The sequence below is a fragment of the Bos indicus x Bos taurus genome, chromosome 20, assembly GCF_003369695.1.
Source record: "Bos indicus x Bos taurus breed Angus x Brahman F1 hybrid chromosome 20, Bos_hybrid_MaternalHap_v2.0, whole genome shotgun sequence".
NCBI classification, from domain to species: domain Eukaryota; kingdom Metazoa; phylum Chordata; class Mammalia; order Artiodactyla; family Bovidae; genus Bos; species Bos indicus x Bos taurus.
Window position 1 is genome coordinate 4772874 of NC_040095.1, and position 27725 is coordinate 4800598.

Genomic DNA, 27725 nt, shown 5'->3' on the forward strand with positions numbered 1-27725 from the left:
AAATTCTCCAAGCCAGGCTTCAGCAATACATGAACCATGAACTTCCAGATGTTCAAGCTTGTTTTAGAAAAGGCAGAGGAACCAGAGATCAAATTGCCAACATCTGCTGGATCATCAAAAAAGCAAGAGAGTTCTGGAAAAACATCTATTTCTGCTTTATTGACTATGCCAAAGCCTTTGACTGTGTGGATCACAATAAACTGTGGAAAATTCTGAAAGAGATGGGAATACCAGACCACCTGACCTGCCTCTTGAGAAACCTATATGCAGGTCAGGAAGCAACAGTTAGAACTGGACATGGAACAACAGACTGGTTCCAAATAGGAAAAGGAGTACGTCAAGGCTGTATATTGTCACCCTGCTTATTTAACTTCTATGCAGAGTACATCATGAGAAACACTGGGCTGGAAGAAGCACAAGCTGGAATCAAGATTGCCGGGAGAAATATCAATAACCTCAGATATGCATATGACAGCACCCTTATGACAGAAAGTGAAGAGGAACTAAAAAGCCCCTTGATGAAAGTGAAGGAGGAAAGTGAAAACGTTGGCTTAAAGCTCAACATTCAGAAAACGAAGATCATGGCATCTGGTCCCATCATTTCATGGGAAATAGATGGGGAAACAGTAGAAACAGTGTCAGACTTTGTGTTTTTGGGCTCCAAAATCACTGCAGATGGTGATTGCAGCCATGAAATTAAAAGACGCTTACTCCTTGGAAGGAAAGTTATGACCAACCTAGATAGCATATTGAAAAGCAGAGACGTTACTTTGCCAACAAAGGTCCGTCTGGTCAAGGCTGTGGTTTTTCCAGCCGTCATGTACGGATTCGAGAGTTGGACTGTGAAGAAAGCTGAGCGCCAAAGAATTGATGCTTTTGAACTGTAGTGTTGGAGAAGACTCTTGAGAGTCCCTTGGACTGAAAGGAGATCCAACCAGTCCATTCTAAAGGAGATCAGCCCTGGGTGTTCATTGGAAGGACTGATGCTGAAGCTGAAACTCCAATACTTTGGCCACCTCATGCAAAGAGTTGACTCATTGGAAAAGACTCTGATGCTGGGAGGGATTGGGGGCAGGAGGAAGAGGGGACAACAGAGGATGAAATGGCTGGATGGCATCACTGACTTGATGGACATGAGTTTGAGTGAACTCCGGGAGTTGGTGATGGACAGGGAGGCCTGGCGTGCTGTGATTCACGGGGTTGCAGACTCGGACACGACTGAGCGACTGAACTGAACTGAAACGCCTATGGAGTCTGGTTCAACCCTACTCCCCTCTGGGGCTCCAGCTGGAGCTTAGGATTTGGGCAGAACAGGTGGACTGTCCCTGAAGCGTCCCCCCCTCGACTCCCCTTGCCGTCCGTGCAGGCAGCACTGGCAGGAGCTGGCTGTGTAAGTCACAGGGTGGCTCCTCTCCGTCTGAGCTCTGCCACTTGTGTCCCCAGTAACTCTCCCACCTTCTCCTCCTCTTTCCCTCCCTTTGCCCTCCTCCCCGCTCCCAGGGTCCCTAGGCTACCAGGCTTGTGCTCAGCCACTGCATCCTAGCAAGCACACAGAGACCCTGAGATGGAAAAGCAGGCCCTGGAGAGGGGAAATCTGACTCCAGCTTCTCCCAGGCCATCAAGAGAGGAGCCTGCAGAATCAGAGGCCTCTGGGAAAAGATGCAGTTCTCCAACTTGCCAGATGATGAGAATCACCTGGTTACAAATGTGGTTTTGCAGGCGCCTTCCCCAAGGAGTCCAACTCAAGGGAGCTGGGGCAGGGAGGGGGTTGAGGTTGTCCCAGACTCCAGCAGTTTGTGTCTTTAGGCAACTTTGGGAACCCCTGAGAGTGGTTCAAAGAGCCAGGCCTCTATTGGAACCATCTGGATTCCCCAGGATTCCCCAGGCCACACTGCCAGAGTGGCATTAGGTAGTCAATGTCCTTAACTTCTCTGAGTTTCAGTTTCCTCCTTGGGAAATGACAGAATGAGATTCGCAGGTTCAGCACTTAGCCTTGGGCCTGGCACAAAGGAAGCAAGAACAGATGTTAGGCACTAATCCCCGCTGTTATCCTCGGCAGCTGTGGGTGGGAGCGGGGTGGGGAGCACGTGGCTCCGGGGAACCAGCCTGCCAGGACTGCTCACTGCCCACGCCCCTCTGCAGTAAGCTCTCCTGAGAAGCATCAGAGTGGTGCAGGGCAGCCGCCCCCTCCCCGCATCCCAGCTGCCCTGCCTTCCCCACTGTGAGAGCTTGGGTGGGCCGCTTCCACGTGCCTCAGTCTCCTCTCCCGCCCCAAGTGAGGAAGAATCATGCTTACCTTGTGTGCTTGATAAGTCTGGCACACAGAAATGTTTGCAGAGTTGTCAGCTAATTTTACTGCCGTACCTACCCTTCAGTCAATCAACAGACATTTTTGTGCCTACTCTTTGAACTGAGGATGAAATGTTTCCTTGCTCTTGGGCTCTGGAGTCAGACTGCCTCGGTTTGAAATCAAGCTCTGGCTGTGTGATCTTGGGCAAGTTATTCCTCCTCTCTGGGCCTAAGATGGATTCCTCAGCAGAACTCAGAAATGTAAAAGACTGTTAGATGGGTTTATTTTAAAGAGTTAGGACAATGCTTGTACCACAGTAAGCTCCACAAATGATAAACAAGTGAAATCTAAGCTGCGGTCCCTTTTTCCAGGAGCCCCGTCTAGCAGCAAGGTCAGCAAGACCCGGGGCTAGGTGGGTCTGTTGGCTCCCCAGGGGCCAGCAGCCTGAGCTGGGAACAACCTCCCAGAGGAGGCAAGGGCCTGCCCGGCCAGGACCCAGGACGCGGGAGCCTGCCCGGTAGCTGCACAGGTTTTCCAGCTGATGTTAAGGCGTCAAGCTGGCAGGTCTGCTGCAAATTTGTTTAAATACAAGTATTGAAATGGGCTGCATGGCATTGATTTAAGGGGAAAGCCCTACAAAATAAGATGGGGGCTATTCTGATTAGGCAAAACCTATGTCTGCTGGCTGGGAGCAATGTGAGGAAGCGAGAGGAGGTCTGGGCCTCCAGTGCGGTGGAAAGGGGAGAGGCTTGTGGGCCCGGTCTCTCGTTCTGGGGACCCCCAATCGGGGCTCTCCTCTGCCGGCTTGTGCAGGGCGGCGCTGGGCTGAGGGAACCGCATCCTAGCCTGTGGAGCCAGCTTTTTTCTTTTAAATGTCACTGCTTATCTCTCAATTTTTAACCACAGGGGGTTGCTGTTGTTCAGTCGCTCAGTCCTGTCCGACTCTTTGCGACCGGTGGACTGCAGCACGCCAGGCTTCTCTGTCCTTCACCATCTCCCTGAGCTTGCTCAAACTCATGTCCATTGGGTCGGTGAGGCTGGTACTTGTTTAATTTCTTTTTTTAAATATTAGATATAACTACTTCTCTACGTGCACCCTCAGAGCCCTGGACATAGGGAGCCCGCCACACCATCCTTATCTCCGCGCGCTTTGCCACTTTGGAGGCGCCCGGGGTTTCTCACTTTTCTGTCCTGGCTGAAATTTCTCACTCAGCATGCGTCGTTTATAGGATATACTTGGAAAACAAATCTGCCGATTTGCCTTGGGAAGGGATCGCTACGGGAAGGCAGGCGTCGTTAGTTTAAGATAGTAACGACCCCTTGACCCTCAGCCCTCTGGCTCCTGGACCCCACACCCTTAGCCAGAAAGAGCTGTGTGCTGCTTCCCAGGGCTCCGAGAACTACAGTTTGTTCCATAATGAGCCTGGATACCAAGCCTGAGATCCCCACCCACTAGTGAGAGCGTGGCCTGGCCCAGGGTGGAGAGCAGGGTCCCCTGCATCTTCAGGAGACTGACTCTCCGTTCTTAAACGCTGTCCCACCCTGCCTTTCGGTAGCTGCCTGGTGGGTTTCCCAGCTCTGTGCTTAGGGAATGTATGACCTTGACCATTGCCTTAACCTCTGGTCCTCAGCTTCCCGGTTTGCAAATTAAGATGGATTAGATCAGCAAACTCCCCCAAGCATTTAGCCTGTGCAGCCAGAGTCAGCCAGCCATTCTTATCCCTTTGTGAGAGACCCTGGAGTCACTCTGCTGGTCCCCGAAGGATGACAAAGGAGAGGGAGGCACCATAGAAAAACCTTGCAGGATAATATGAGAAAGATTTTTTTCTCTCTAATGTTACTGTTTCCCAGGTGGTGCAGTCAAAAAGAATCCACCTGCCAATATAGGAGATGCAGGAGACATGGGTTCGATCCCTGGGTGGTGTCCCCTGGAGTAACGAATGGCACCCTGCTCCAGTATTCTTGCTTGGAGAATTCCAGGGACAGAGGAGCCTGGCGGGCCCCAGTCCATGGGGTCACAAAGAGTCGGAAACGACTGAGCGACTGACCACACACACACGGTGTTACTGTAGATGAGTGTAAGGTGAAAAAGGCCCAGAGGTGTGCAGGACCCCCAGGAGGTAGTGGACACTGACGAAGGGCAAGAATGTGGGTGAGCTCCAGGTAGAAGGATCTCCCTGGTTGTGTGAGTTAGGCCACCTGCTGTGGCTAGCCCGGTAGGAAAGGGTTATCTGAATTAAGAACTGGTCTGGTGCCCTTCCAGGAGATGGGACTGCCACGTGCATCTCAGAGAGTGCTGAAGGCATGAAGTAGGGTTGTAGGCACAGGAGGCAGAACGCAAGCACTAGGCTGAACACATCCCCCTCCCGCAGCCCTCGGCATGTGCCTCACAGCAGAGAGATTCAAGTCTGAGGGCCTAGAGCCCAGCTCTGAGGCAGCATGTCCCCCTCTCCTTACAGAGCTCAGCCCGTACACCCCGCATCCCTGTATCACAAGCGGCATCCAGCTTGGCTCTTAGCACTTAGAGTCTCCTGGCATCTTCCCCTCCCCTCAAAGGTGGTGGGGTGAGCCTGAGGGACAGACGGCACCACCGGCATTGGCAGAGCTGCTTGGTCCTCAGCTTGACAGCAGGATGGCCCCAGGCCTGGCTTGGGGGCTCTTCCCAGCATATGAGGTTAAGATATGCCAGGAGTAATGTTTTGTCTTCCACCAAGAACTCTGGGGCCAGACAACCGGGCTGGTACTTTCCAGGCAAAATCCAGAAAAAAACCCATATTCCATAGGAACGCAAAACCTCTGACGCTCTCCCACTTTCCTCCCTTTTAGAGAATTGAGTGGAACTGGAGGTAAAGGAGCTGCAGTCAGCCCCTTCGGACTGGTGGTTCAGGACTCAGAGCAAGTATTTTTGTTATTCTTATTTTACTGATGGGGGAAAAATGGGCATACAGCCAGAAACTCCCATAGTGAGCAGGTTTTTAGCTTGATTTCACTGAGCCTCAATTTTCTCATCTGTAAAATCTGTACAGTAGCGGTCGATGGTCAGGGTTAGGACAAAATTCGTTAAATGCTGAAAAAACTGTCAAATGGGGGAGAAGGGTTCCCTGACCACGTGAACTTATGGGGCCTGGCCGCAGAAGGAGGCAGTTGCGGTCCTTCAGTTACCTCTTCGTGGTCCAGGCTCCGCTCTCTCCCCAGCAGAGCAGCGGAGAGGCCAGGCCACAGGACCCATGCTGCACTTGCATTTGGCGTATCTGAGTATCGCTGGGCTGGGGCATTCTGAGAACCTTCACAAGGGCTTTGGTTCTGGGTTTTTCCATCTATAAAATGGGCCGCAGGCAGCGTTATTCTAAGAAGGATGAGTTCGCGTGCCCTGCAATTTCGCGGGACTCAGGTACTTTTACTCTCCATTTAATGCCCCCTACCTGAAACAGTGCCAGGAACAGTAGAGTTTAAGGAAGTGAGGTTGGAACCTCTGGGCTGTGTCCTCAGTCTTTGCAGTGAGACCCAGAATCAAACCTCAGTTCTCCCAGCACTGGCTATTTGTTCCCAGACAAGTCACTAAATCTCTCCAGTCCTGTCTGCTAATCTTTAAAACAGAACTTCCCTCTCCCGAGTTACTGAGGATGACATGAACAACCCCAGAAAGTACCTAACATGGGACCCAGCACAGGAGAGCCTTTATTTATATCAACATCAATGTGCTCAGTGAATACCTATTCCTACAACTCAAGGTCGGCTCTCTGCCCTCCAAATTCAGTTTCTGAAAAATGGGCAAGCTGAAAGAAGCACACGGCCGGATCAGCGCACTCTCTTTAATGGAAAGGAGATTCTCATTTCTTACAGAAACAGGTAAAAACATAAATACGGGTGGGGGCGGGGGGCAGCCGCAAGGCAGCAAGGGCCCGGGCGCCCGGCCCAGGCTTGGGGAAAGGCGGCCGTTACGAGGCTGCTGCGCCCGGGCTCCCAGTCCCAATGGGCTGGTGTTCGGCCGGTTAGGGATGCTCCTGGGCGCTCGGAGGGCACTCCTGGGGCCACAGCTAGGCACCAGGCTGCCTTTTCACTCACCACAAGCTGCGTAAACCTGGCCACAAACTCTCCCTCTCGGGGAACAAAGGCGCACGGGGCGGGAAAAGCTCCGAAGCCTCCGTGGGAGTGCATGTGACATCCGAGGGATCGCAGGATCGTGTCCGGAGCCCTCCCTCTCCCCTCTTTAGTCAGTGTCTCTCTTGAGAGGTGGGATCGGTCGGAGGCCTCCCAGACCGGTCCCTTCTCTACCAGGCTCGGATGCCGTGCAGCGTGGACACTCCCGAGTTGCCCTGCGGAATCCCGGGGCTCTGTACCGCGTTCAAGTCCCCGACGCCGAAGTTCACGAAGTTGTTGTTGGCGGCGGCCGTGGCCGTCTGCGTCGGTGGCGGCCCGGCCGGGTAAGCAGCGGTACAGCTGTAGCCGGGGCTGCAAGCCGCGCCCCCGTACCCGGGGTAGGCAGGGTAGGCGTTGTAGCCGTAGGCGTTGAGGCCCACGCCGTAGGCTGGCGCGTAGGGCGCCGAGTCCCCCAGGCAAGGCTTGCCATCGCGCACCAGCACTGGCACCGCGATCCTGCGGGCCGGCGGCGGCGGCGGCGGGGGCAGCCCCACCAGCTCCAGAGTCTGGTCTTGTCGTTGTCGCTTGCACTTGTAGCGCCGGTTCTGGAACCAGATCTTGACCTGCGTGGACGTGAGCTTCAGCACGCTGGCCAGCTGGTCGCGCTCGGGAGCCGACAGGTACCGCTGCTGCTTGAAGCGCCGCTCCAGCTCGTAGACCTGCGCCTGCGAGAAGAGCACGCGCGGCTTCCTCCGCCGTCGTGCGCGGGGTCGCTCGGCGCTGTCCGACTCTGGCTTCTCCAGTTCCACCGCCTTCTGCAGTGCGCACAGCTCTGAGTGGGGAACAGAAAAGCAGAGAGACGCTGTGTCACGGCCACCCAACCCCCCGGAGCTCTCGCCGGCTGATGGGCTCCAGTGGGTGCCACCCCTGTCCAGCCTGAAGCCCCTAGCTTGGCTGCGGCAGACTGTACGGTACACTGGGCTTCCGCTCGACAGCCAGCTTTTGTTGATTGCCTACTATGTGCCGGGCACGGCTGTTGGCACTGGAGAACAAGAGAGGTCTCTGTTCTCGGGTAGGTCACATTCTGGTGAGACAGATGGACAGTGACTTAAGATAGGCGGCAAAGAAAATAAAGCTCAGTGATGCGCTGGAGTGAATGAGATTAGGAAGACTTTGGTTTGCGAAGTTAAAGGAAGGAGACCTAGGCCTCACCCTAGGATTGGTCACACTGTCTCAAAATTACGGCAACCGAAGAAATAGAACGTCAATAGGCAGTTGGTTCGGTGATCTATCGAAGGCTCCCGTTCAAATGCTGTGAGAACTGTGCAGCGCCCAAAAAGCAGTGGGTGGGCAGGCGGCCTTGGAACCTGCCTTGAAATCGAATTGGATTCGAATCCGAATGGACCAATTGAAGCCGCAGTGCCCGCCGGCAGCTGTTCCGGGACTTTCCCTCTGCTACTAGACAAATCTTTCTAGGCTCACAAGACCCTTCCTGGGCTCACAGCGGCCCTACACCCGCGCCCCCGGCCTCCCCGGGTTCTTGCCAACCCCGCGTTGGGCTACGGTTTTCCCGCCGCGCATTCTCTACTGCCCGGCCAGCCTTCCCCCCGACCTCGGGATGTGCGCGGGGATACGACCACCTCCCTCAGTCATCTCTTCCATTGCTACAAGCCTTTCGTCTCGAGACACTTTCTATTTCCCGGAAAGACCCCCTAGGCTCTGGCCGCGTGAGGAAATTGTTATGGAAAAAGAAAGCTGCTAAAATCATTCTTGAGTCCGAGGTATCCCATTTTTTAAAATTCAAGATCCTTGTTTTCAATGACGCCACTCTCCTGGCACAAAGGAGGAAAGACCCCAGAAACCCCGGGTAAACGGGTGGGCTAGAGAAGGTCTTGGACCTCCTCCAATTGTGCGTAAAAGTACTTCTGGTGTGCAGCAATTTAATTGCAGCGGTTTTGGTCAGATCCTCAAGAAGACCTTTAAAAAAATAGAATCTTTCTTGCTGTGTCCACCACAAACAGATCGCTCAACTTCAACTTCATAACAGATCCAGGAGCAGGGCTGCGGCGCCTGGGGCTTTGTTAGGCCGGAAAAAATATATAAATATTTTCCCTTTCTTTCCTCTCCTGTTTCTGATAACCACGATCCAGCATTTCCTCTAAACCTCCGACTGGACGCCCAGGGGCCCTGGCAACAACCTCACTTCTCACATTCGGAGACCCCTTTGCTCCACCATCCGCCCAGGCACTCGCCTCTTCTGTACTCACGCCAGAGTTTCTGGGCCGCGAGGTTTGGGGACGAAAGCTATCCCAGAGAAGTGAAGGAGCTTGGGTTTTCTCCTCACCTTTCTTATCGGCTCGATGGTCCTTGGCAGGGTCGGGGTCGCCATAGGCACGCGGATAGAAGGCGGGGGCGGCTGAGAAGGCAGGCGCGCACTTGGCGGGCGAGGGCGCGGGGCCCAGCTCTGCGCGCAGCTCAGGGAAGCCGGGCGCCGCGGCCTCCGGCCCCGCGTAGGCCTCGGGCTTGAAGGCGGCCAGCATGCAGGAGGCGGGCGCCAGAGTGGCCTCCAGGCGCGCCGAGAGCTCCCCGGCGGCCAGGCTGCGCTGCTGCTGCTCCAGGTTCAGGATGTCTTTGACCGAGAACGGTGTGGGCGTGAGCGCGGGGCTGGGGAACATGGTGGCAGCGCGCGAATCACAGCGCCAGGTGGGCGGCAGAGAGCGGCGCTGCCCACGGCCCCTGGCAGCCTTCCTGCATGGTGCCCGCCGCGCGCCCGCGCACCCGCCTTCCAACTCGGGATGTGGCCAGGCGGCAGGTAGTGCGGGGCGCAAGGGGCAGGAGAGGCGGGACCAGGCCGGAGGAGGGGGACTCAGCCTGCCATTGGGCCGGGGGCCTCGTTGACAAGAGCGATGAGCACTTTCGTGTCACCTAATATAGTCATACGGCTCAAAAAAAAAAAAAAAAAAAAAATCCCTCTGAGCTTTTTAAAGGGGCCGCGACACATTTGGAAGACTCCTTTCGCTCCTGCAGCCTTTAGCGTTAGCCTGAAAATCCTACCAGGATGCAAGCATAGGAAAGAACGCGATTATTCTCCGAATCCGACCTTTAGGCCGGGTTGGGTGGATCTGGGATTTGAGGAAATGTTGCTCAGCACCTGAAACAGAATAGGAAAGTGAAGGACTGGGTGGGTGGGGCTTCGGGGATGGAGTTATTTCCAGGCGTTTATTTATTACTGATGGTATGGTAGAAGAGTCTGAATAGGAAGAGACGCATTGGGGAAAGAGTTTGCTCTGGGGTGACGGCCGGAGGGAGGCGTTCTGGAGAACTTGGGATTCTGTGTAGCTGGCTCACAGGCCGAGTGGTGGCCTTTCTCCAAGAGGCCAGGCCCTGGGAACTCCTGGAATGAGTCAAGCTGGAGAGCGAGGTGGGTGGTTGCGGGATGGGGGAGCACCGCTGACAGTGCAAGTTACACAAACACAACTGCAGGGGGCGCCAGTCTCCCCCCAGAGAGACGGCCCTCCTCTTAATAACGAAGCGAGGCCAGCATCCCAGCAGGCCAACTCGGCGACTCGGAGTAGAGCCGTCTGCTAGGGAGTCCTAGCTCAGGGCCCGCCAGTCATTCTGGCCTCCCTCTCCCCACCTGCCCTCCCTGCCTAGGCCTTTGTCTGCATGGCCTCTGTCCCCAGCTCAGGTTTAGGTCTCAGGCAGGCGGGGCTCCTCTGAACCCAGCCGCCCACGATTTCTCTGGGCCGGCTGCGAGTAGGGTGCCCCTGCGGCGGCGGCGGCGGCGGCGGCGGCAGGGGGCCAGGCAAATGCGGAGAGGGCCTGAGGCGGGTGTTACTTTTTAGCCCAGGGTCAGTAAAGTAGGGATCTTCGGTCAGACTAGTCTTTGAGTGTTTCAGAACAATCTACCCGCTCAGATCTTGGGCTAGCTCTGTGCTAGTCCGCCTCATCCCTCTGGGTCCCTTGGAAGATCTGATTAAAACTTGTAGGGCCTTCCGCTCACCCCCAGAAAACTGTAGCAAGGCATTCTGTTTTGTGTACAATTTCAGGAAGGGTCCGGGCAGACAGAATGGCCCCAGGTTAAGGTCTCCGCCTTATCCTATCTTAGCGATGGCCAGGCTTGTCAGGGGGAAAGCGCCGATTTCCCACGACTCAGGCTTCTGTGGGAAGTCTGGGGGAGCGCGCAGACTCTGAGAACGGAGGCTTGTAGGGCTCGGCTCCTGGCGCAGGACTAGTTGGGAACTGGGGAAGAAGCGTTTGGCCCAGAAGAAAGGCGCACAGGGCGAAAGGCAACCTAAGGACAGGGCTCAGGGCCTTAGGCTCCGCATTGCGCGCTCAAGGCGCCCCTCAAGCCCGACGGTGAACCATTGCACAGCGCCACTGGGAAGGGCGCGAGAGGAGTCAAGCGTAGGCCCAACACTGGGGCTCAGCCAGCCCCTCATCAGATCCGCACTCCCGGGACCTGTGGCCCCCGGGCTAGGGCAAAGGGGAGCGGAGCCTCGCACAGCGATCGCGGAGTCTCGGGAGCCCTCCGACTCGGCTTGCAGGCGCCAGCCGTCAGTGCCAGCGGGGGAGTCCCGCTTCAAGTCTTTCAGCCGGGGACCGCGGTCGGTTCTGAGACTGTTAGCTTGGTCTTTCGTAGAGATGACTTTTTTCAAATATGGAGAATTCTCAAGCCCCAGGAACCCTCCTCATCCACCCACCTCCCAACCCTTGTTCTCCCTCGACGAATCTACAGATCAGTGGCCTCTCTTCGGCCCTACCTCGATACGGGCTTTCCGCCAACAGTACAGTAATTGCCCTCAACTAACCCAGCTTGGGGGCCCACCTCTCCTTTCAAGAATGTTTTTGGGGAGTGGGAGAGGATGCCTATCGCCGAGGCGGTGACGTCTGGCAAACGAGGCACATCCGATTCAATTAAACGTCTCGCTGAAAAGAGCTGGGAGCGAGGGTCCTGGGAGCGCTGTTAAGTGAATGGGCTGGCCGGGCGGCTGGCGATGACAGTTTGAAAGATTAGTGTGAGCCGACGCCTGAAATATTACCGTTTAATGGGGGACATTGAGGCTGCATCCGGGATCTCTGTTTTTAGTTTGTGTGTGTGTGTATGTGTGTGTGTTTTAAGAGAGAGTTCTGAAGGAAGAGAGAAATTCAGCATGTCCTCTGCAAATCAAGGCGGTAAAGATTTATCACCTATTTTGGGGCATGGAGGGGGTCCCTAAGGCTGACAAATAGTTTTGTGGGTCAGGTGTCATGAAAAGGAGAGGAAAGAAAACCTTCCATATTTGAACAAAATCGATAACTTTCAACCCCTTACACCCTCTGTGAATCTGGTAATATTTCCTCTTGGGTCTAAAATAGGCCTTAGTGCTGCCAGAGAGGAAAACAGGACAAAACTGGATAAATACGTGCAAAATCAAAATTGAGGTGACCCATGTTGGTCTGCAGACAAAGAATAATTCATAAGAGTAATTGAAGAGTAATTCCTAACCTTTCTTTGCAGTCCTCACAGTTTCTGAGTAAAAACATTTTTGTTTTCTTTCAGTGAAGCTGCAGTGGTTGGGGGAGAGGAGGGAGGAGGGGGGAAGAGGGGGGAGGGGGGAGGGGGGAGGGAGGAAACTTGATTCTCCCCACCAGGGATACATCTTCTTTCCCAAGGGCGACTGACCCAACCTGGCCGCCTCTCTAAGCCGCACTTTGGCCAAACTAGCAGGACAAACAAACAGCCTTCAGTCCAGAGAAAGGCAGAGACAGAGAGAAAGACAAAAGGGGGCAGAGAGGAGAGATCGAAAATCTATCCATTTCCTTGCCTTTTAAAGAGTCGGTGCTTTAAGATGAGCCAAATTCCAGGGTGACTGGAACGCGTTCTGCGCACATAAAATATTATTAATTGAAAAGCGATCGGAGCGGCCTGAGCCGGCCCCCGCTTTCCTGCAATCAGCACGGCCGGCCGCAAAAGGTATATATGATTAATTGAAAGATAAGCTGGAACTATCACCGGGAATGTCATTAATGCGCCGGGGAGACGTCCATTGGAGACAGGCGGCGTTATCCTCGGCTTTATCTTCAACAACGCCTCGCTCTCGGCCCGCGCCGGGGAAACAGATGGGGATTTCTGTCTGGGACGCTCGCCCCGTGTTTATATTTTGGAAAGAATCGCAACTCGTGGGAGTCCCCGGCAGGCCCCCTGATAAATGAACATTAGCACTTTTTCGGACTACTGTATCAACAAAGGGGCTACGGCACGGCAATAATTGGCGAGAAAGCAAACAGAGGGCCGAGAGCGCGCCTCTGCTCTTCGTCCGGCTGATGGATGAGTAGCGGCGCTGCGGCCGGTTCCCGGCCCTGGCCCCGGCTCCCTGGCTCCCCGGCCGCGGGGCCCCTCAGCCGTCCTGGCTTCCTTTCGGGCCGGGGCTTGAGACTTGGGGGCATCTCTCGGGGCTGCCGCCCTCGCTCGGGCTCCGGAAGAGTCCCAGCGGGCTCCGCGGCACTGGCTTTTGCCTGCCCCGGACTTGCCTTGTTCCAGGGGCTCAGCTGGTTCCAGTGTCTTGCGCTCCCACTGGAGGAGCCATTTGCCCTCGAACGTCATCCCAGATTTGCTTATCTCGATCGCTCCCGAGAGGAGAAAGACACTCAGAGAGGTGACGTGACTTGTTCAGGGTCACACAGACGGAAAGGGACAATTTCAGGATTCGAACACAGGATTAACTACAGACCTGTGAATCATTATGGCAGAAAGCAAAGAACTGTAGAGCCTCTTGATGAAAGTGAAAGAAGAGAGTGAAAAAGTTGGCTTAAAGCTCAACATTCAGAAAACTAAGATCATGACATCTGGCCCCATCACTTCATGGAGAATAGATGGGAAAACAGTGGAAACAGAGATATACTTTATTTTGGGGGCTCCAAAATCACTGCAGATGGTGACTACAGCCATGAAATTAAAAGACGTTTACTCCTTGGAAGGAAAGTTATGACCAACCTAGACAGCGTATAAAAAGCAGAGACATTACTTTACCAACAAAGGTCCGTCTAGTCTAGGCTATGGTTTTTCCAGTGGTCATGTATGGATGTGAGAGTTGGACTGTGAAGAAAGCTGAGCACCGAAGAATTGATGCTTTTGAACTGTGGTGTTGGAGAAGACTCTTGAGAGTCCCTTGGACTGCAAGGAGATCCAACCAGTCCATCCTAAAAGAAATCAATCCTGAATATTCATTGGAAGGACTGATGCTGAAGCTAAAACTCCAATACCTTGGCCACCTGATGTGAAGAGCTGACACATTTGAAAAGACCTTAATGCTGGGAAAAATTGAGCGTGAGAGAAGGGATGACAGAGGATGAGGTGGTTGGATGGCATCACCAACTCAGGGGACATGAGTTTGAGTAAACTCAGGGAGTTGGTGATGGACAGGGAGGCCTGGCATACTTTAGTCCATGGGGTCGCAAAGAGTTGGACAAGACTGAGCGGCTGAACTGAACTATGAATTGTTATTGTTTTTTAAGTGCACATCGCTGAAGTATCATCTGGAGAGGAAGCAGAACACTACTCCTTCCCCCAGTACATACCCCACGTAGCTAGAGAGGAGGGCCAGGCTGCTGGACTGGGGTTGCTGGCTTCGCCAAAGCCAAGGGGACTTCTGACATATAGTTCACCTGAGTGAGGGAGAGAGGGGAGGGAGACATTTAAAATTCCTCCTCCCCCTCTTCTTCCATTTCCTCCACAATCTCCTCCATTTCTTACCCCCTCCACCTCCCCCACATCCTTAATCTTCTCTTCTTCTTAGGTAACAACTTTATTGAGAGATAATAGATATAATTCATCCATTTAAGGTATGCAATTCAAGGACTTTCAATATTTTCACAGTTGCAATCATGACACAACTAATTCTAGGACATTTTTTTAATCATCTCCAAAGGAAACCTGTAGGCTTTAGCCACCAACTCCAACGCCTTCCCCTATCTCCCACCTCCCCAGCTCGAGATCACTACTAATTAATCTACTTTCTGTCTCTATACATTGACCCATTTTAGACATTTCAGACAAATGGAATCACGTAACATGTGGCTTCTTTCACTTAGCGTAATGTTTTCTTCAAGGTTCATCCATGTTATAGCACATATCAGTACTTTGCTCCTTTTTATGACAGAATGATATCCTGTTGTATGGGTATACCGTATTTTGCTTCTATATTCATCAGTTGATGGACATTTGGGTTGTTTCCACCTTTTGGCTATTACGACTAATCCCCCAGTTCACTTCTACCCTAAAATCTGAGCTGTAGAAATCTGGGGTGGGGGGGAACCCTTCTCCTGCCTGCCCCTTTAACTAACCCTGTCCTTCCCTGAAAGCTGGCTTCATGGGTCTGCCAACTGTGCACTCACACGGGCCTGAGCTTAGAAGGGCTCTGTGTTCTGTTGTTGCTGTCTGAAAATTCTTGGTAAGTTTTGAACAAGAGGCTCCACATTTCATTTGTTGTGCGCTGGGCCCCACCGATTATAAACTGGTCTTGATTTCTGGTCAGTCTGAGTAGAGTCTTGGAAATACTATCTCCATGTCTCCCAGGCCCCTGTAATCTCTCAGCCTTGTGGCTTCCTTTGCCCCAGGGTCTAGCCTTCTCTAGCCAGCTGGGACAGGCAGGAAGTCCTCTGGGCTGCTTTAAAGACTGTCTGTCCAAAGTTGTTCAGCCATAAGAAGGACCTGGAGCACACAAAAGTGGAGAGAGCAGGCAGATCCGCCTGGCTGCTAGGTGGTGTGTGAGTTTATGTTGAAGGTGCGAAGATGGGTGGGGGAAGCCCGGAGAAAGGCCTAGAAGAATGGGCCAGAACTTCCACCCAGCCTCCAGGTGACTCATTAGTCACTAATGGATACTTGGCCTGATTTCTACATCTCTTCTTTAAAAAGTTATTTATTTATTTGTTTTTGGCTCTTTGGCTCTTCGTTGCAGCATGCGGGATCTCTCACCCCGGCACACAGGCCTCTCTCTAGCTGTGAGGCGTGGGTTCCAGAGTGCAGGTTCAGTCGTTGCCATGTATGACTTGACTGCCCCCTGGCATGTGGGATCCCAGTTCCCCCATCAGGGATCGATCTCACGTTCCCTGCGCTGTAAGGGGGACTCTTAACCCCTGGACCACCAGAGTCCGTGCATCCTTGAGTCACACTGATGGACTGGGGTTGCACAGCCCCAGACACACAGACCCTGAAGGAGGCAGAGTTGTACCAAATGCGTACTAGACAGTGAGCCAGTTCTGGGTTCTAGCCCTGCTCCTCTGACTGGCTCGTCTTGAGCATGTTCTTTTTCTTCTCTGGTTACTGGTTTCATCTTTGTATCCTTGGTGTTTTTTCCCCTCGCTCCCCTCCCTCCCTTCCTGAGAGCACTCAGGATCTTACTTCCTCAGCCAGAGATTGAACCTGTGCCCCCTCCTTGGTGGTTTTAGGTGTACTTAGGGTCCCTTCCCAGCTGTGCTGAGAAACATCCCGTGTTGTTACTTGGACTCACCTGGGCAGTGGGGAAGGGCGGAGAGGCATATTGGTGGTTGTCTAACTTACAAAATGAAACTGGCTAACATGGTAAATAAGGTACCTGTTAATTGTGACATTATGCTATTTGGGGGAGTGTGGTCCATACAGCAACACACATTCCACATAAATTGAAAGTGATGTTAGGGAAAGGTGAATGGATTATTCTCACACGGTGCTGTGCTGTGCTTAGTCATTCATGCCCAACACTTCATAATCCCATAGACTCTATGTAGCCCACCAGGCTCCTCTGTCCATGGGGATTCTCCAAGCAAGAATTCTGGAGTGGGTTGCCATGCCCTCCTCCAGGGGATCTTCCCAACTCCGGTCTCCCGAATTGCAGGCAGATTCTTTACTGTCTGAGCCACCAGGGAAGCCCAAGAATACTGGAGTGGGTAGCCTCTCCCTTCTCCAGGGGAAATTCCCGACCCAGGAATCAAGCCAGGGTCTCCTGTATTGCAAGCAGATTCTTTACCAGCTGAGATACCTGGATAGCCTTAATCTCACACTACATATATTTAATTCCAGAGAGATTAAAAATTTAAACTTAAGAAATGAAACATAGCAGTGCTATAGATGACTAAGATAATAAGTTTGGAGTGTTTATATATTTGGAAGAGTGGATAAGCAGAACTAAAGACGTAGAAATTGAATTGTATCACCTGATGGCATAAAAATAACGTGTACAGCAAAACAAAAAACAAAACAAGATCAGAGTGGAAGGACTTCCCTGCTGGTCCAGTGGCTTGATCCCAGTGCGGGGGGCCCAATTTGATCCGTGGGCAGGGAACTAGATCCCACAGTGCCACTATGAAGGATTCTTGTGCCACAACTAAAGCTCCCACATGCTGCAACTGGGAGACCCAAGGAAGCCAAATAAATAAATACCTAAATATATTTTTTTTAATAAACAAAACAGAATAGAATCAAAGAGAAAATGACACACAGTTTAAGTGCTAGAAATAATGACCAAAACCCCTCTGATTTCCACAGTATGAAAAGAGTTTCTGTAAATCAACAAGAAAATGACTCAGCAAAACAATTGAAAAATTGGGCAGGAGTAGCAGAACTTTGCTAGTTTAAAGGAATGAAAGAAGGAAGAAATTAAAAACCACAAACCATGAGGCAAATGTTTTTACTCACCAGCTTGATAAAGATCACAGAATCTGATAATTACTCTGCCTCGTCACTCTCTTACATTGTTGATTGAAAGTGTGAACTGGTAAACTTCAGAGCAATTTAGTGCTATCAAAATAAAAAATATATAAGCCCTTTGAACAAATACTTCCACTTCTAGGAGTATTCTATACACACACATGTATGTATAGAAAAGTATTTTCATTGCAGTTGTATTTTTTTTTTAAGAATCAAAACATTTTTTAAAAACCAATATATCTATCTTGGAAGACTGATTGAAGAAAATTATGTTCACCAATAGAACACAAAACTAGCAGCCATGAGAAAAAATTACTTCATTTATATGTATTCTTAGGGATACATTTTGAGACATTAAATATCAAACCAAGATGTAAAATTTCTATTTTAAATATGGGCATATGTGTATATATATATATATGTGTGTGTTTGTGTGTGTGTGCTTATATGAATTTCTTTTTTTGGAAGGATAAGCAAAATATAATGAAAACTTCTGGGGAAGAGTAATGGGGGAGGGGAGGTCAGGAATAAAACATGACTTTTAGTACATTTTTAAGGACAACTTCCTTCTTTTGTTTTTTGTTTTGTTGCCTACCATATGCATCTATTACCTTTTAAGAGACTTAAAACCAAGATAAACCCCAAATATAATGAATCACGTTATACCTTTACAAAAGGGGCAGAGATTCCTGGGCTGTGGAAACAGCTAGGCCAGGATCCCCTGCGGGTACATTTAAAAAATGCACATTTAAACGGGCCCCACCCCTCATTTTGGGAGCTTACAAATCAAAGGTGTGTCTAGTTTGAAACTTCTGCCCATGCAGCCATCCAATGAAGTCTCCAGTCTGAGAGAGAACTGGAGCTAAGGCATTAGTGGTAGGAAGAGTGAGGAGAGTGGTCAGTGGGGCTTCAGACGGAGGGGAGTGGGGTGACCGTTGTGCAGCACTACCAAGAGACAAGCTTCCCAGGTGGTGCTAGTGGTAAAGAACCCACCTGCCAATGCAGAAGACATAAGAGACCTGGGTGGGTTTGATCCCTGGGTGGGGAAGATCCCTGGAGGAGGGCATGGCAACCCACTCCAGTATTCTTGCTTGGAAAATCCCATGGACAGAGGAGCCTGGCAGGCTACAGTCCATAGGGTCACAAACAGTCGGACATGACTGAAAGGACTTAACACCCATGTGTGGAGGAACAGGATCTCAATGGTCCCAAATAGCACTCAGCAAATTGGCCCTCCTGATTTCTCCCTGACCTTGGGTCCAGGGCTAGACCCCGGTTTTGAGGGGGTCACTGGGAATGCAGCTCCCCCACATTAGTCAGTGCCCTGGCTTGTTGCTTGACAGTGATGTTGGTCTGGTGGCTGTGAGTGTGGCAGTTGATGAGGCTGGCAGGAAGGCTTGCTAACCCCACGCAGGCCCTGCTCCCAGGCTAGCTGTTCTGGCAGGTCCTGGATTTTCTGGCTCCTGGCCTTGGACCCACTGTCCATCTGTTTCTTGAGGGCCAGCCTCCAAAACTCTATCTGAAACAGCTCTGAGTCAGAACCAGATCTGGAATCTGTCCTAACAAGGCCAAAATGACTCTTCCCTATCTTGCAGGCGATAAATGGAGGGATATTATATCTGGTTCCCCACACAGAGGTGGGACCCTTGCAGTCACTGCTCTCCATAAGGAGGTGGGCCAGGCCCTGGGTCCACAGAGGCTGCGCCCCCCGCGGCCGGTCTGGGCTCCGTAGATTCCGCAGGCCTGCTTAGCCTCAGCGAGACCTTGCTTCCGTCTTCGGGAGGACTCTTACGGTGTTCGGGATCTGGCCTTCTCCCGGCGGCGGCGGCGCAAGGGACCACCGCATCTTTGCTCCAAGCGGGATAGTGCTCTACTCGTGGGATACCGGGCACAGCAGCCAGGAAAGCCGCTCGTGGCCTTGCGTGGAGCGCTCCCGTGGCTGGTGCCCTTTAAGTCCTCCAGTCCTCAAGGAGATGACAACCACCCACACCACATGCAAGCACCAGAAAAGTTTCGGGTCCTCATTTTCCGTTGGTATCTGGAACACAGGAGCAAACAAACAAGCAAGTGAAACAAATCTGAACATACCTTAAAGATGTTTCACTTTCCCAGATATTTTCTGGACTTGGGCAAGGTGCACTTTTTCTTATTCCTACAAGGAGATGTAATAACATCTTCTTCCATTTGTTGGTTTCCTTAACAATAGCTTTATAGTCACATCAGGGAATATCCTCATTATATATCTTGAATAAGTAATACACCATAAAAACAAAACAATGACGAAAACCCAAAATAAACACATAAAAAGGGTAATACAATGCAGAGTATCCCAGGCCTCTCCCTCAGCCACCCAGTTCCCATCCCTAAAGACAAAGTTGTTTCTGAGTTTATTTATTTATTAAAAAAAAAACAACAAAACTCTATTGAGGCATAATTAACCTAGAACAAAACGAACACAGTTTAACTGTACTGTTTGATGAGTCTTGACATATGAATAAACCCGTATAAGGAACACCACAAAGTTACAAAAATTAAAAAAAATACAAAAATATTTGCATAAATTTAAAAAGGCTTCCTTTTGCCCCTTCGCAGTTAATTCCCACCCCACACATGTGGTTACTGGCTGAAAACAAATGTACATCCTTCTAGAGACATTTCCTGCAAATTTAAGTATTATTATACGTTAACAAATATTTTTTTGTTTTCTTTTTTTCAGAGAGGAACTACCTTTTCCCGACGCCTTTGCATTTCTGACTTGACAGTTTTTGTTAACAGCATCTTTTGGGTAAGCCACCTTCTCCTGCTTTGGGGAGTCTATTTCTATAACCGAATTTATCCTGCGTCCGTGGGTGTGACCCGCTTTAAAACTCGTGTTAATGTTTCCCAAATCGCTTTCAAACTTCCGTTGTCGTTTCGTGTTAATTTCGTGCTTTCTCTTCTGTCCGGCGGTCCCCCGCCTCCCCTCCCTGCTGCAAACCGCTCCAGCGAACACAGAGCGGAGCGGCGGAGAGAACCGAGACGCCGCTACAACTAGTCACTCAGGATCCCATCGCTGAAGAGCACAGCTGGAAAAGTCAGGTGACATTCGAGCTGGGTAGACAATGATTCGGAAAACCCTGAAGAAGGAAAATGGATTTTCTAGGGCCGGGGCACACCTGCGCGGTGGGTGGGTGGACAGCTCGCGAGCCGCGGCTTTGGAAGAGCCTTTGGCAAGAACGCGAAGCTTTGGGAGGAAGCGCCCTGGGAGAACCGCTGCCTGTTTTTGCCCATAGCTCGAGGGTGGGGGAGCGTCGCGGGGTCAGCAGTGCTGGGGCTCCGGCTGGGGTCGTCAGCCGAGGCTTTCCGGAGAGGTCTTCGAGAGTCTGTGAGGCCTCCCTGGCTCGCGCTGACACCGCGGCCCCCGGAACTTCCACCCTGGATTGCTGCGGCCTGGTCAGTGTCGAAATGAAGCTGGAAATGGGCGATCGCCACCTTTCTAGGCCCGCCACCTTTCCTTTTTCCTTATCTTCCTTCCTTGTCCCGCCTTTAGTCTGCTCTGCGAAATGCGGCAAAGTTTTCACAGCCGAGCACATTGCGAAAGCCTAGATTGCAAATTGCTGCATAGAAAAAAAAAAAAAAAAAATTCGATTCCGTGAAATTCGGTTCCGTAGGTATTTCTTAAAAGCTTCCCTGGGGCTTGGCGCAGGGGACCCGGCGGACAACAAACTTCGGAATTCCAGAGCAGATTCAGTGTCAGCGGAGGGGATATGGCTGATGGCATTCTGCGCTCGCAACAGATCGGCGAAATGCGCGAATTCAGACGCGAGAAGAGCACACGCTGAACTTTAGAGTCTAAAGGGCCGTGTTGACGCGTCCCCAGTCTTTAAGTGTACACATGACTGTTGTAGACTTTCAAGCACTTAGAAACAGCACAATGGAGCGTTTACTTTTGAGACGTGTATCTACGGAATACGTTCCCAGAGACCAGTAAAACCCGCTTTGAATGCGCTTACTGGTGCGCCTTAAATTTGCTGAAACGACACGGGTACCCAGACACGTATTTTAAGTACATAGGCACTTTCTTTGTGTGTGTTCTAAGTGCACACGGTCAAAAATATTTCAAAGGGCACAGCGGATGATCCCGTAAAATTCCCCTTGCTTCCTTGTCCTCTCCGGCCCTCCAGAGCCGTGCTTGGCACACACGCCGGGGTACGTGTGTCCTTGCGCCCTCATTGGGCGTCGCGTGTGCAGACCGTCCCCATGTGTGTGGAGGGTTGTGGCCTTGTATCTCTAGGTAGGGAACATCTTTTGTCTCTCGGCAAGAAGCTTTCCTCCGGGAAAGATAAAGTAATCGATAGGGTCTTTTAAATAGCTCCGCGTTTCCTGTTGGGAGAGGAGTATCAGCGCGCGCACCAAATCTGCTCTGGTATGTCACCTTATCTCCCGTCCCCGCTGTTGTCCCCAAACGCCGCCTGTCAAGGGAGACGCCACCCGCATTAGGACCCAGACTGGGGCCCTTCCGCTCGGGGTCACGCGCAGCGCCCTCGGCCAGGCCCCGCCGCCCCTTCGGGGTCTGGGAGGGTGGGGAGAAGAGGCGGGGGCCAGGGTGAAGGTCCCGGGAAAGCGGGGGCTAGAACTCGGGCCCAGGACGAAACTGACAGGCTGAAACCGACCCGTCTAGGGGAAGCCTTGGGGTGCCTATTACTCGCGAGGGAGGGGGTGATTTCTTTTTCCTTTTCTAACCACGAAAATAGTTGTTGAGAGCAGCGCTTTGGCACCTCGTGGGCAACCTTGCTTGCCCGCGTCCGGAGGAAAATCAGCTTTGACACTTGGAGGAGGCAGACTGGGCTTCTTGACCCTGCGGCGCGCCAGGCTGTTTCGCACCGCAATCTGCGGGCTCCGGGCGGCTCCTGAGGGGAGAGGCTCGAACCCTTCAAGCCCGGAGAGTGAGTGGGACCTCCGAATCCGGCCGCCGTTCTAGCCTCTGGCGGCGGCGCCTCGCCAGCCTACGACCGGGTCTGAGGACAGGGCGCAGAAGAAAGAGGCCGCGCAGGTTGGCTAGTCTTCTAGCCTTCGCAAAGGCCCTGGGGTCGCTCTCGGCTTTCCCCTCCGACGGTGAACCCTGGGCGGAGATCTGCAGGCCAGGCTTGGCGGGGAAGTGTTTTTAGATGTGATGACCTGCCGGTGGGCCCTGACCCTCTAAGCCCGGTTACCCCAATCTCCTCATTTTTCTCTTTCTGTATCAAAGGCGGTTGTATCTGGCTTTTTTTTTTTTAAGAAAAATAATCCAATAAAAATAACAAATACCTTTCGTCCCCTTAAGGATGCACACAGTCACCAACCATCTAGATAATGTGAAATTCAGCCTCCCTTAATTTCCAGTCTCGTGATTCCTTACAGGGTTTCTTTCTTAACCCTGGGAGTCTGGCGGGGGAGCGGCGAGTGGGGAGCGGGGAGAGGGGTCGCGGGGATTACTTCTTGGCTTCCTTACAGACTTGCTCCCTTCCAGCTTGCCCAGGATCGTCAGGATTATCCCAACTGCTGAGGAAGGACCACCTACCAAACACATCCAGGGGAGAAATACAGGCCTTGGGAAAATTTGGGTTCTCACTTACCAGGATTTATTTATTCAAATAAAAATTATTGCGGGGAACTTATGTAGGGGAAACATCGCCTTTCTCTCTCACGGAGAGGAGCAGGCATTTCTGAATCTTCCTGGTTCTTTAACGCTTGGTCTGGGTTTTCCTGTTCCTTGTGGGCCTTTCCATTTTATTTTATGTGTAATTTAAGAAATACCAAATTGATTATTATACATTTTGTTGGTGACAGTAGAGGGGAGGCTCTAGCTGTGCATTCTTGCGGGGTGGGTCACTGACTGTGTTGAAATTAGCAGAATGTGAACTGCACCCTGCCGTGACATCTTTGAACCAGTGGCCCAATGCCCCCCATCTCTTGGCCATTTGAGTTACACGGTGACCTAGTTATTCAATCCTGGGTTGATCTGGAGCTGGTGCTCCTGGATGGGGGGTGGAGCGGGGAGAGGGCTGCTTCCCCCATGCCCCCAGGCAGGGGCCCTCACCAAAGGCTATTCTGAATGAACTTTCCGCAGCAGGAATCCAGGGTGCTTTGTTTCTTTTCTTCTAACAGGAATGTGTGGGATGAGAGTTGGGAAAGTTGGGATGTTTAGAGTTGAGAGTGGTGAGACCTGCCAAGTGTCGATCAGGTGTCGATCTTCAGAACACTGCTCTCTTCCTGGATGTGGCTATCTTCTTCTAGAAACTTTAGGCTGTTTTCTTAAGGGGAAGCTGTATTCCTCGTCCATGAGAAGTGGCGAGAGAGGCAGCACTGGGGACAGTTCTCAGCCAGTTCTTGGGTCCTGAGCAGTGACTTTGGAAGACACTCTTTGGGGTAAGAAAGTGAGCCTTGTTCCCATGACAAACCCTGGGGTGTCCTAAGCCCTAATCCAGTCCAGCAGTGTGCATGCTACCCCTCACTGAGCATGTGTGTGGCTTTGCAGGTGTCCCAGTTTTTGGAAACTTTTTATTCCAGCATCACACAGGAGTGAACAAAAGTAAACAGCCCTGTGAATTTTCACAAACTGAACATAGCTGTGTAACTAGAACCCAATTCAAGAAATGGGACATGACCCGTAAGCTCCTTCCATTTTCCCACAGGATAATTACTGTTCTGACTTCTAACAACATAGATTAGTTTTGCCTGTTTTTGAATGTCACATATAGCTAATTATGTAGTATGTATACTCTTTGTGTCTGGCCAGTTTTTATTCAATATATGTTTGTGAGATGCATCTACATGGTTTGTAGTTGTAGTTAGCTCATTTAATGTCTAACACTTGGTTGTATGAATCCACTACTATTGACCCATTCTCTATTTCTCTCTCTCTTTTTAAAAAAACTTCATTTATTTGGCTGTGTCAGATCTTAATTGCAGCTTGCAAGATCTTCATTTCGTCACGCGGGATCTTTCGTTGCCAGCGCACAGACTCTCTCGTTGTGGCGTGTGGGCTTGGTAGATGTAGCACGTGGGCTCTGGAGCACTCTGGCTTCAGTAGTTGCAACAGGTGGGCTTAGTTGCTCAGAGGCATGTGGGAACTTAGTTCCCCGACTGGGGATTGAACCTATATCCTCTGCATTGCATGGTGGATTCTTAACCACTGGACTACCGGGGAAATCCGCCCCCCATTTCCCCCCCTCTCTAAATTGAAATATAGTTGATGTACAGTATTGTGTTAGTTTCAGTTGTAGAGCAAAGTGATTTGGATATATATAGTGATAGTGAAGTCGCTCAGTTGTGTCCGACTCTTTGCAACCCCATGGACAGTAGCCAACCAGGCTCCTCCGTCCATGGGATTTTCCAGGCAAGAATACTGGAGTGGGTTGCCATTTCCTTCTCCAGGGGATCTTCCCAACCCAGGGATCAAACCTGGGTCTCCCGCATTGTAGGCACACGCTTTACCTTCTGAGCCACCAGGGAAGTCCTTGGATATATATATGTTCTTTTTTTTAAATATTCTTCTCCATTATAGATTATTACAAGATATCAAACGTAGTTCCTTGTGCTATATAGTAAATCCTTGTTTATCTGCTTTATATATGGCGCTATATCTGTAAATCCCATGCCCCTAATTTATCCCTCCCGCTCTTTTCCCATTGGTAACCATAGTCCGTTTTCCATGTCTGTGAATTGGTTTCTGTTTCATAAATAAGCTCATTTGTATTATTTTTTAGATTTGTGATATAAGTATAAGTGATACCATATATTTGTCTTTCTCCCTCTGACTTACTTCATTTAGTATAGTAATCCCTAGGTCCTTCCGTGTTGTTGCAAATGGCAATATTTCATTCTTTTTAGACCTTTTCTCTCTTGCTTACAGTGTTTGACTGTTATGAATAATGAGTGCCACTATGGACACCCTCATACACGTCTTTTGTTGAACATGTATACATCTCTGTTGGGCATATTTCTAAGAGTGCAATTGCTGGCCCATAGGATACTCATAAATTCAGTTTTAGTAGATTCTACTCAACAGTTTGCTGATTTACAGTTGTACCAACTTATGCTGGCAGTGTTTGAGAATTACAGTTGCACAAGAATTACAGTTCTTGTCAACACTTGGTGTGATCTGTTTTAATTTTAAGCCATTCTGTTTGGAGTGTAGGGCTGTCTCAGTGTGGTTTTATTTGCTTTTCCTACTGACTAATGAAACTGAGCAACTTTTCAAATGTTCATTGGCTTTTTTAACGTCCTCTTTTGTGAAGTGATGGTTTAAATCTTTTGCCTTCTTCTTGATTTGTGGGCATTCTTCACATATGTGGATAAAAATCTCTTGTTGGATATTTACTTATTGCGAAAATCATCTCCCAGTTTGTGATTTGCATTTTTACTCTCTGAATGCCACAACGTCTATTTTTGGCTCTGGCCTAGTGACATGCTTCTGACCTTGAAGTAGTAGCACTGCTGATGTATATGTCTGCAGTATCTGTGGCTTAGTATCTTTTTGGGTTCTGGGCAACCAGCTCTACCATCCATGGTAAACTCCTTGGATACATAACATATGCTTGCTTGATTCTGCTTATTTTCCTTATAGTTGCTAGAGCATTGCTTTTTCTAAGAATATTTTAGTCATTCATTAGATAGGGGAGACTCCATTAAAACTCTTTGGATTTGAAGGAGAGGGCTGAATTCACTTTTATGTATCTTTTTTTTTTAATAAATAGTGGTGGATCAAATCTTTATATAGCAATTTAAGTGGAATAATTTAAGTTCCGTGAGTTTCTAAAACATAGACAATGTAAATATAGAGCTGTAGATGAGACATCCTGTCCCCCTTTAAGGTCCAATCCTTGCCTCGCCTCTCCCAGGTACTTTCTGCTGATTACTGCAACTCAGGAACAGCTGCTCTCCTCTTGGAACTTGGGTTACACATGAGTATAATTGTGTATAAGCCTTCTGGAAAGCAACTTGTGAATTCTCATTTTATGAATCTTTGTAACTATATGAGGTGAAAACACCAGACTATAATTCTTTTAAATTATTTTTAAATGTTTGTAATCCATTTGTATTTTTCATTTAAAAATGTACCACCTATTTACATCTTCTATTTATCTATTGAGATCTTAGTTTTTACTTATTGATTTTTATGAGATCTTTAAATTAGCTAGTATCCCTTTGTAATTTCATCCAGTGCTACAAATATTTTTACCATTTTCCCTTTTGTCTTTCTAAAGCTTTCATTTTTTTATTTTAAGGCACCTGATATAATAATATATAAAGGGGATACTCAAATACTGGTGGGGTTTTGTTTCCCAGTTAGGACTGGCCATGGGCCAGTGGCCGAGTGAATGCTCAGGGCTCTAGCCCACCAAAGCAGCTGCCCTGAGGCAGTGGGGATTCCACAGGACAAAGGCCATCCCTCTCTGGCCTAACAGACCATGAGGAGTCATAAGTAGCTGATATCACAGATTGGTCAAATCTGGAGGGCTGCCTTCCTTGAAATTTCCATCTTGGGTCCTAGAGCTGGTGAAGATGGGATGGAGGTGGAAGTATCATTGGCTACTTCCAGGACAGAAGGAAATTCAGAGCAAGTAAACCAACAGAAAGAGGTGAGGAAAGGAGGGTCCTGGAATTTGGGCTGGGGGTGGTTTTTGGGAGCATCCAGAGCAAAGGAAGGCATCATAAATGCCAGGCAGTGAGTCTTAGGGGTATGATTTGGAGCTCAGGCTTTGGAGTACAGGTGTTTGGATTCTTTAGCTTCCCTGAACCTCAATGTTCCCATCTGTAAAATGGCAATAATACTCATGCTTCCTCAAAAGATTATTGTTTGGGAATTAAAGAGGATAGTGTTATAAAGCAAAGATTCTCTGACATTTCTCCCATGGGGTTGGCTGGGAGGGTGGTTATTTCCCTTTGAATATGGGCAGGTTTGTCACTGCTTCAATCAATGTAACCAGTAAATACTCTAAAAGTGACACCACATGACTTATGTGGTAAGATCAGAAAAAGCCACATAGCTTTTGTTTTGCTGTTTGCTGGAACATCTCCTTTTGGAGCCATGTAAGAGGTCTGACTGGAGAAGGCAATGGCACCCCACTCTAGTACTCTTGCCTGAAAATCCCATGGATGGAGGAGCCTGGTAGGCTGCAGTCCATGGGGTCGCTAAGAGTCGGATATGACTGAGTGACTTCACTTTCACTTTTCACTTTCCTGCATTGGAGAAGGAAATGGCAACCCACTGCAGTGTTCTTGCCTGGAGAATCCCAGGGACGGGGGAGCCTGGTGGGCTGCCGTCTATGGGATCGCACAGAGTCGGACACGACTGAAGTGACTTAGCAGTAGCAAGAGGTCTGACTCCTCTGAGGCCACCACGCTGTGAGGAAGCCGGAGCCTTGGGAGGAGAGCATGTGAAAGCTGCTGATTGACAGTGCTGCGTGAACCCACTTCACAGTTACTCCAGGAGCCAGACCTGTGAATGATGATGTTTCCAGATGACTCCAGCACCCAGCTGTTCCAATTTTCATAACTAAGGTCCCAGACCTCATAGAGCAGAGGCAGGCCCTCCCCACTACTTTCTGTCCAAATTCCTAACTCAAAGAAGCAGTGAATATAATAAAATGGTTGTTTTCATACAACTAAGTTTTGGGATTTTTTTGTTGTTAGGCAGTTATAGATAACCAGAACTTTATTCAAGCA

At 50.3% G+C, this 27725-nt stretch overlaps 1 protein-coding gene across 1 annotated transcript; it reads right to left on the reverse strand.

The window, feature by feature from the left end:
• Nucleotides 1-6088: 6088 nt before the first annotated feature.
• On the reverse strand, nucleotides 6089-9161 carry NKX2-5 (NK2 homeobox 5). Its single transcript, XM_027519937.1, has 2 exons — nucleotides 8715-9161; nucleotides 6089-7202 (listed from the first exon to the last, which is right to left on the reverse strand). The coding sequence occupies exons 1-2, from the start codon at nucleotides 9043-9045 to the stop codon at nucleotides 6562-6564; spliced, it is 972 nt and encodes a 323-aa protein (XP_027375738.1). The 5' UTR covers nucleotides 9046-9161; the 3' UTR covers nucleotides 6089-6561.
• Nucleotides 9162-27725: the final 18564 nt, after the last annotated feature.

Bases quoted from the DNA above. Each gene is read 5' to 3' on its own strand.
- NKX2-5 (XM_027519937.1), bottom strand. From the start codon at position 9,045: ATGTTCCCCAGCCCCGCGCTCACGCCCACACCGTTCTCGGTCAAAGAC. The intron at 7,203-8,714 runs GTGAGGAGAAAA...TTCCCCACTCAG, and splicing joins CCATCGAGCCGATAAGAAAG to AGCTGTGCGCACTGCAGAAG.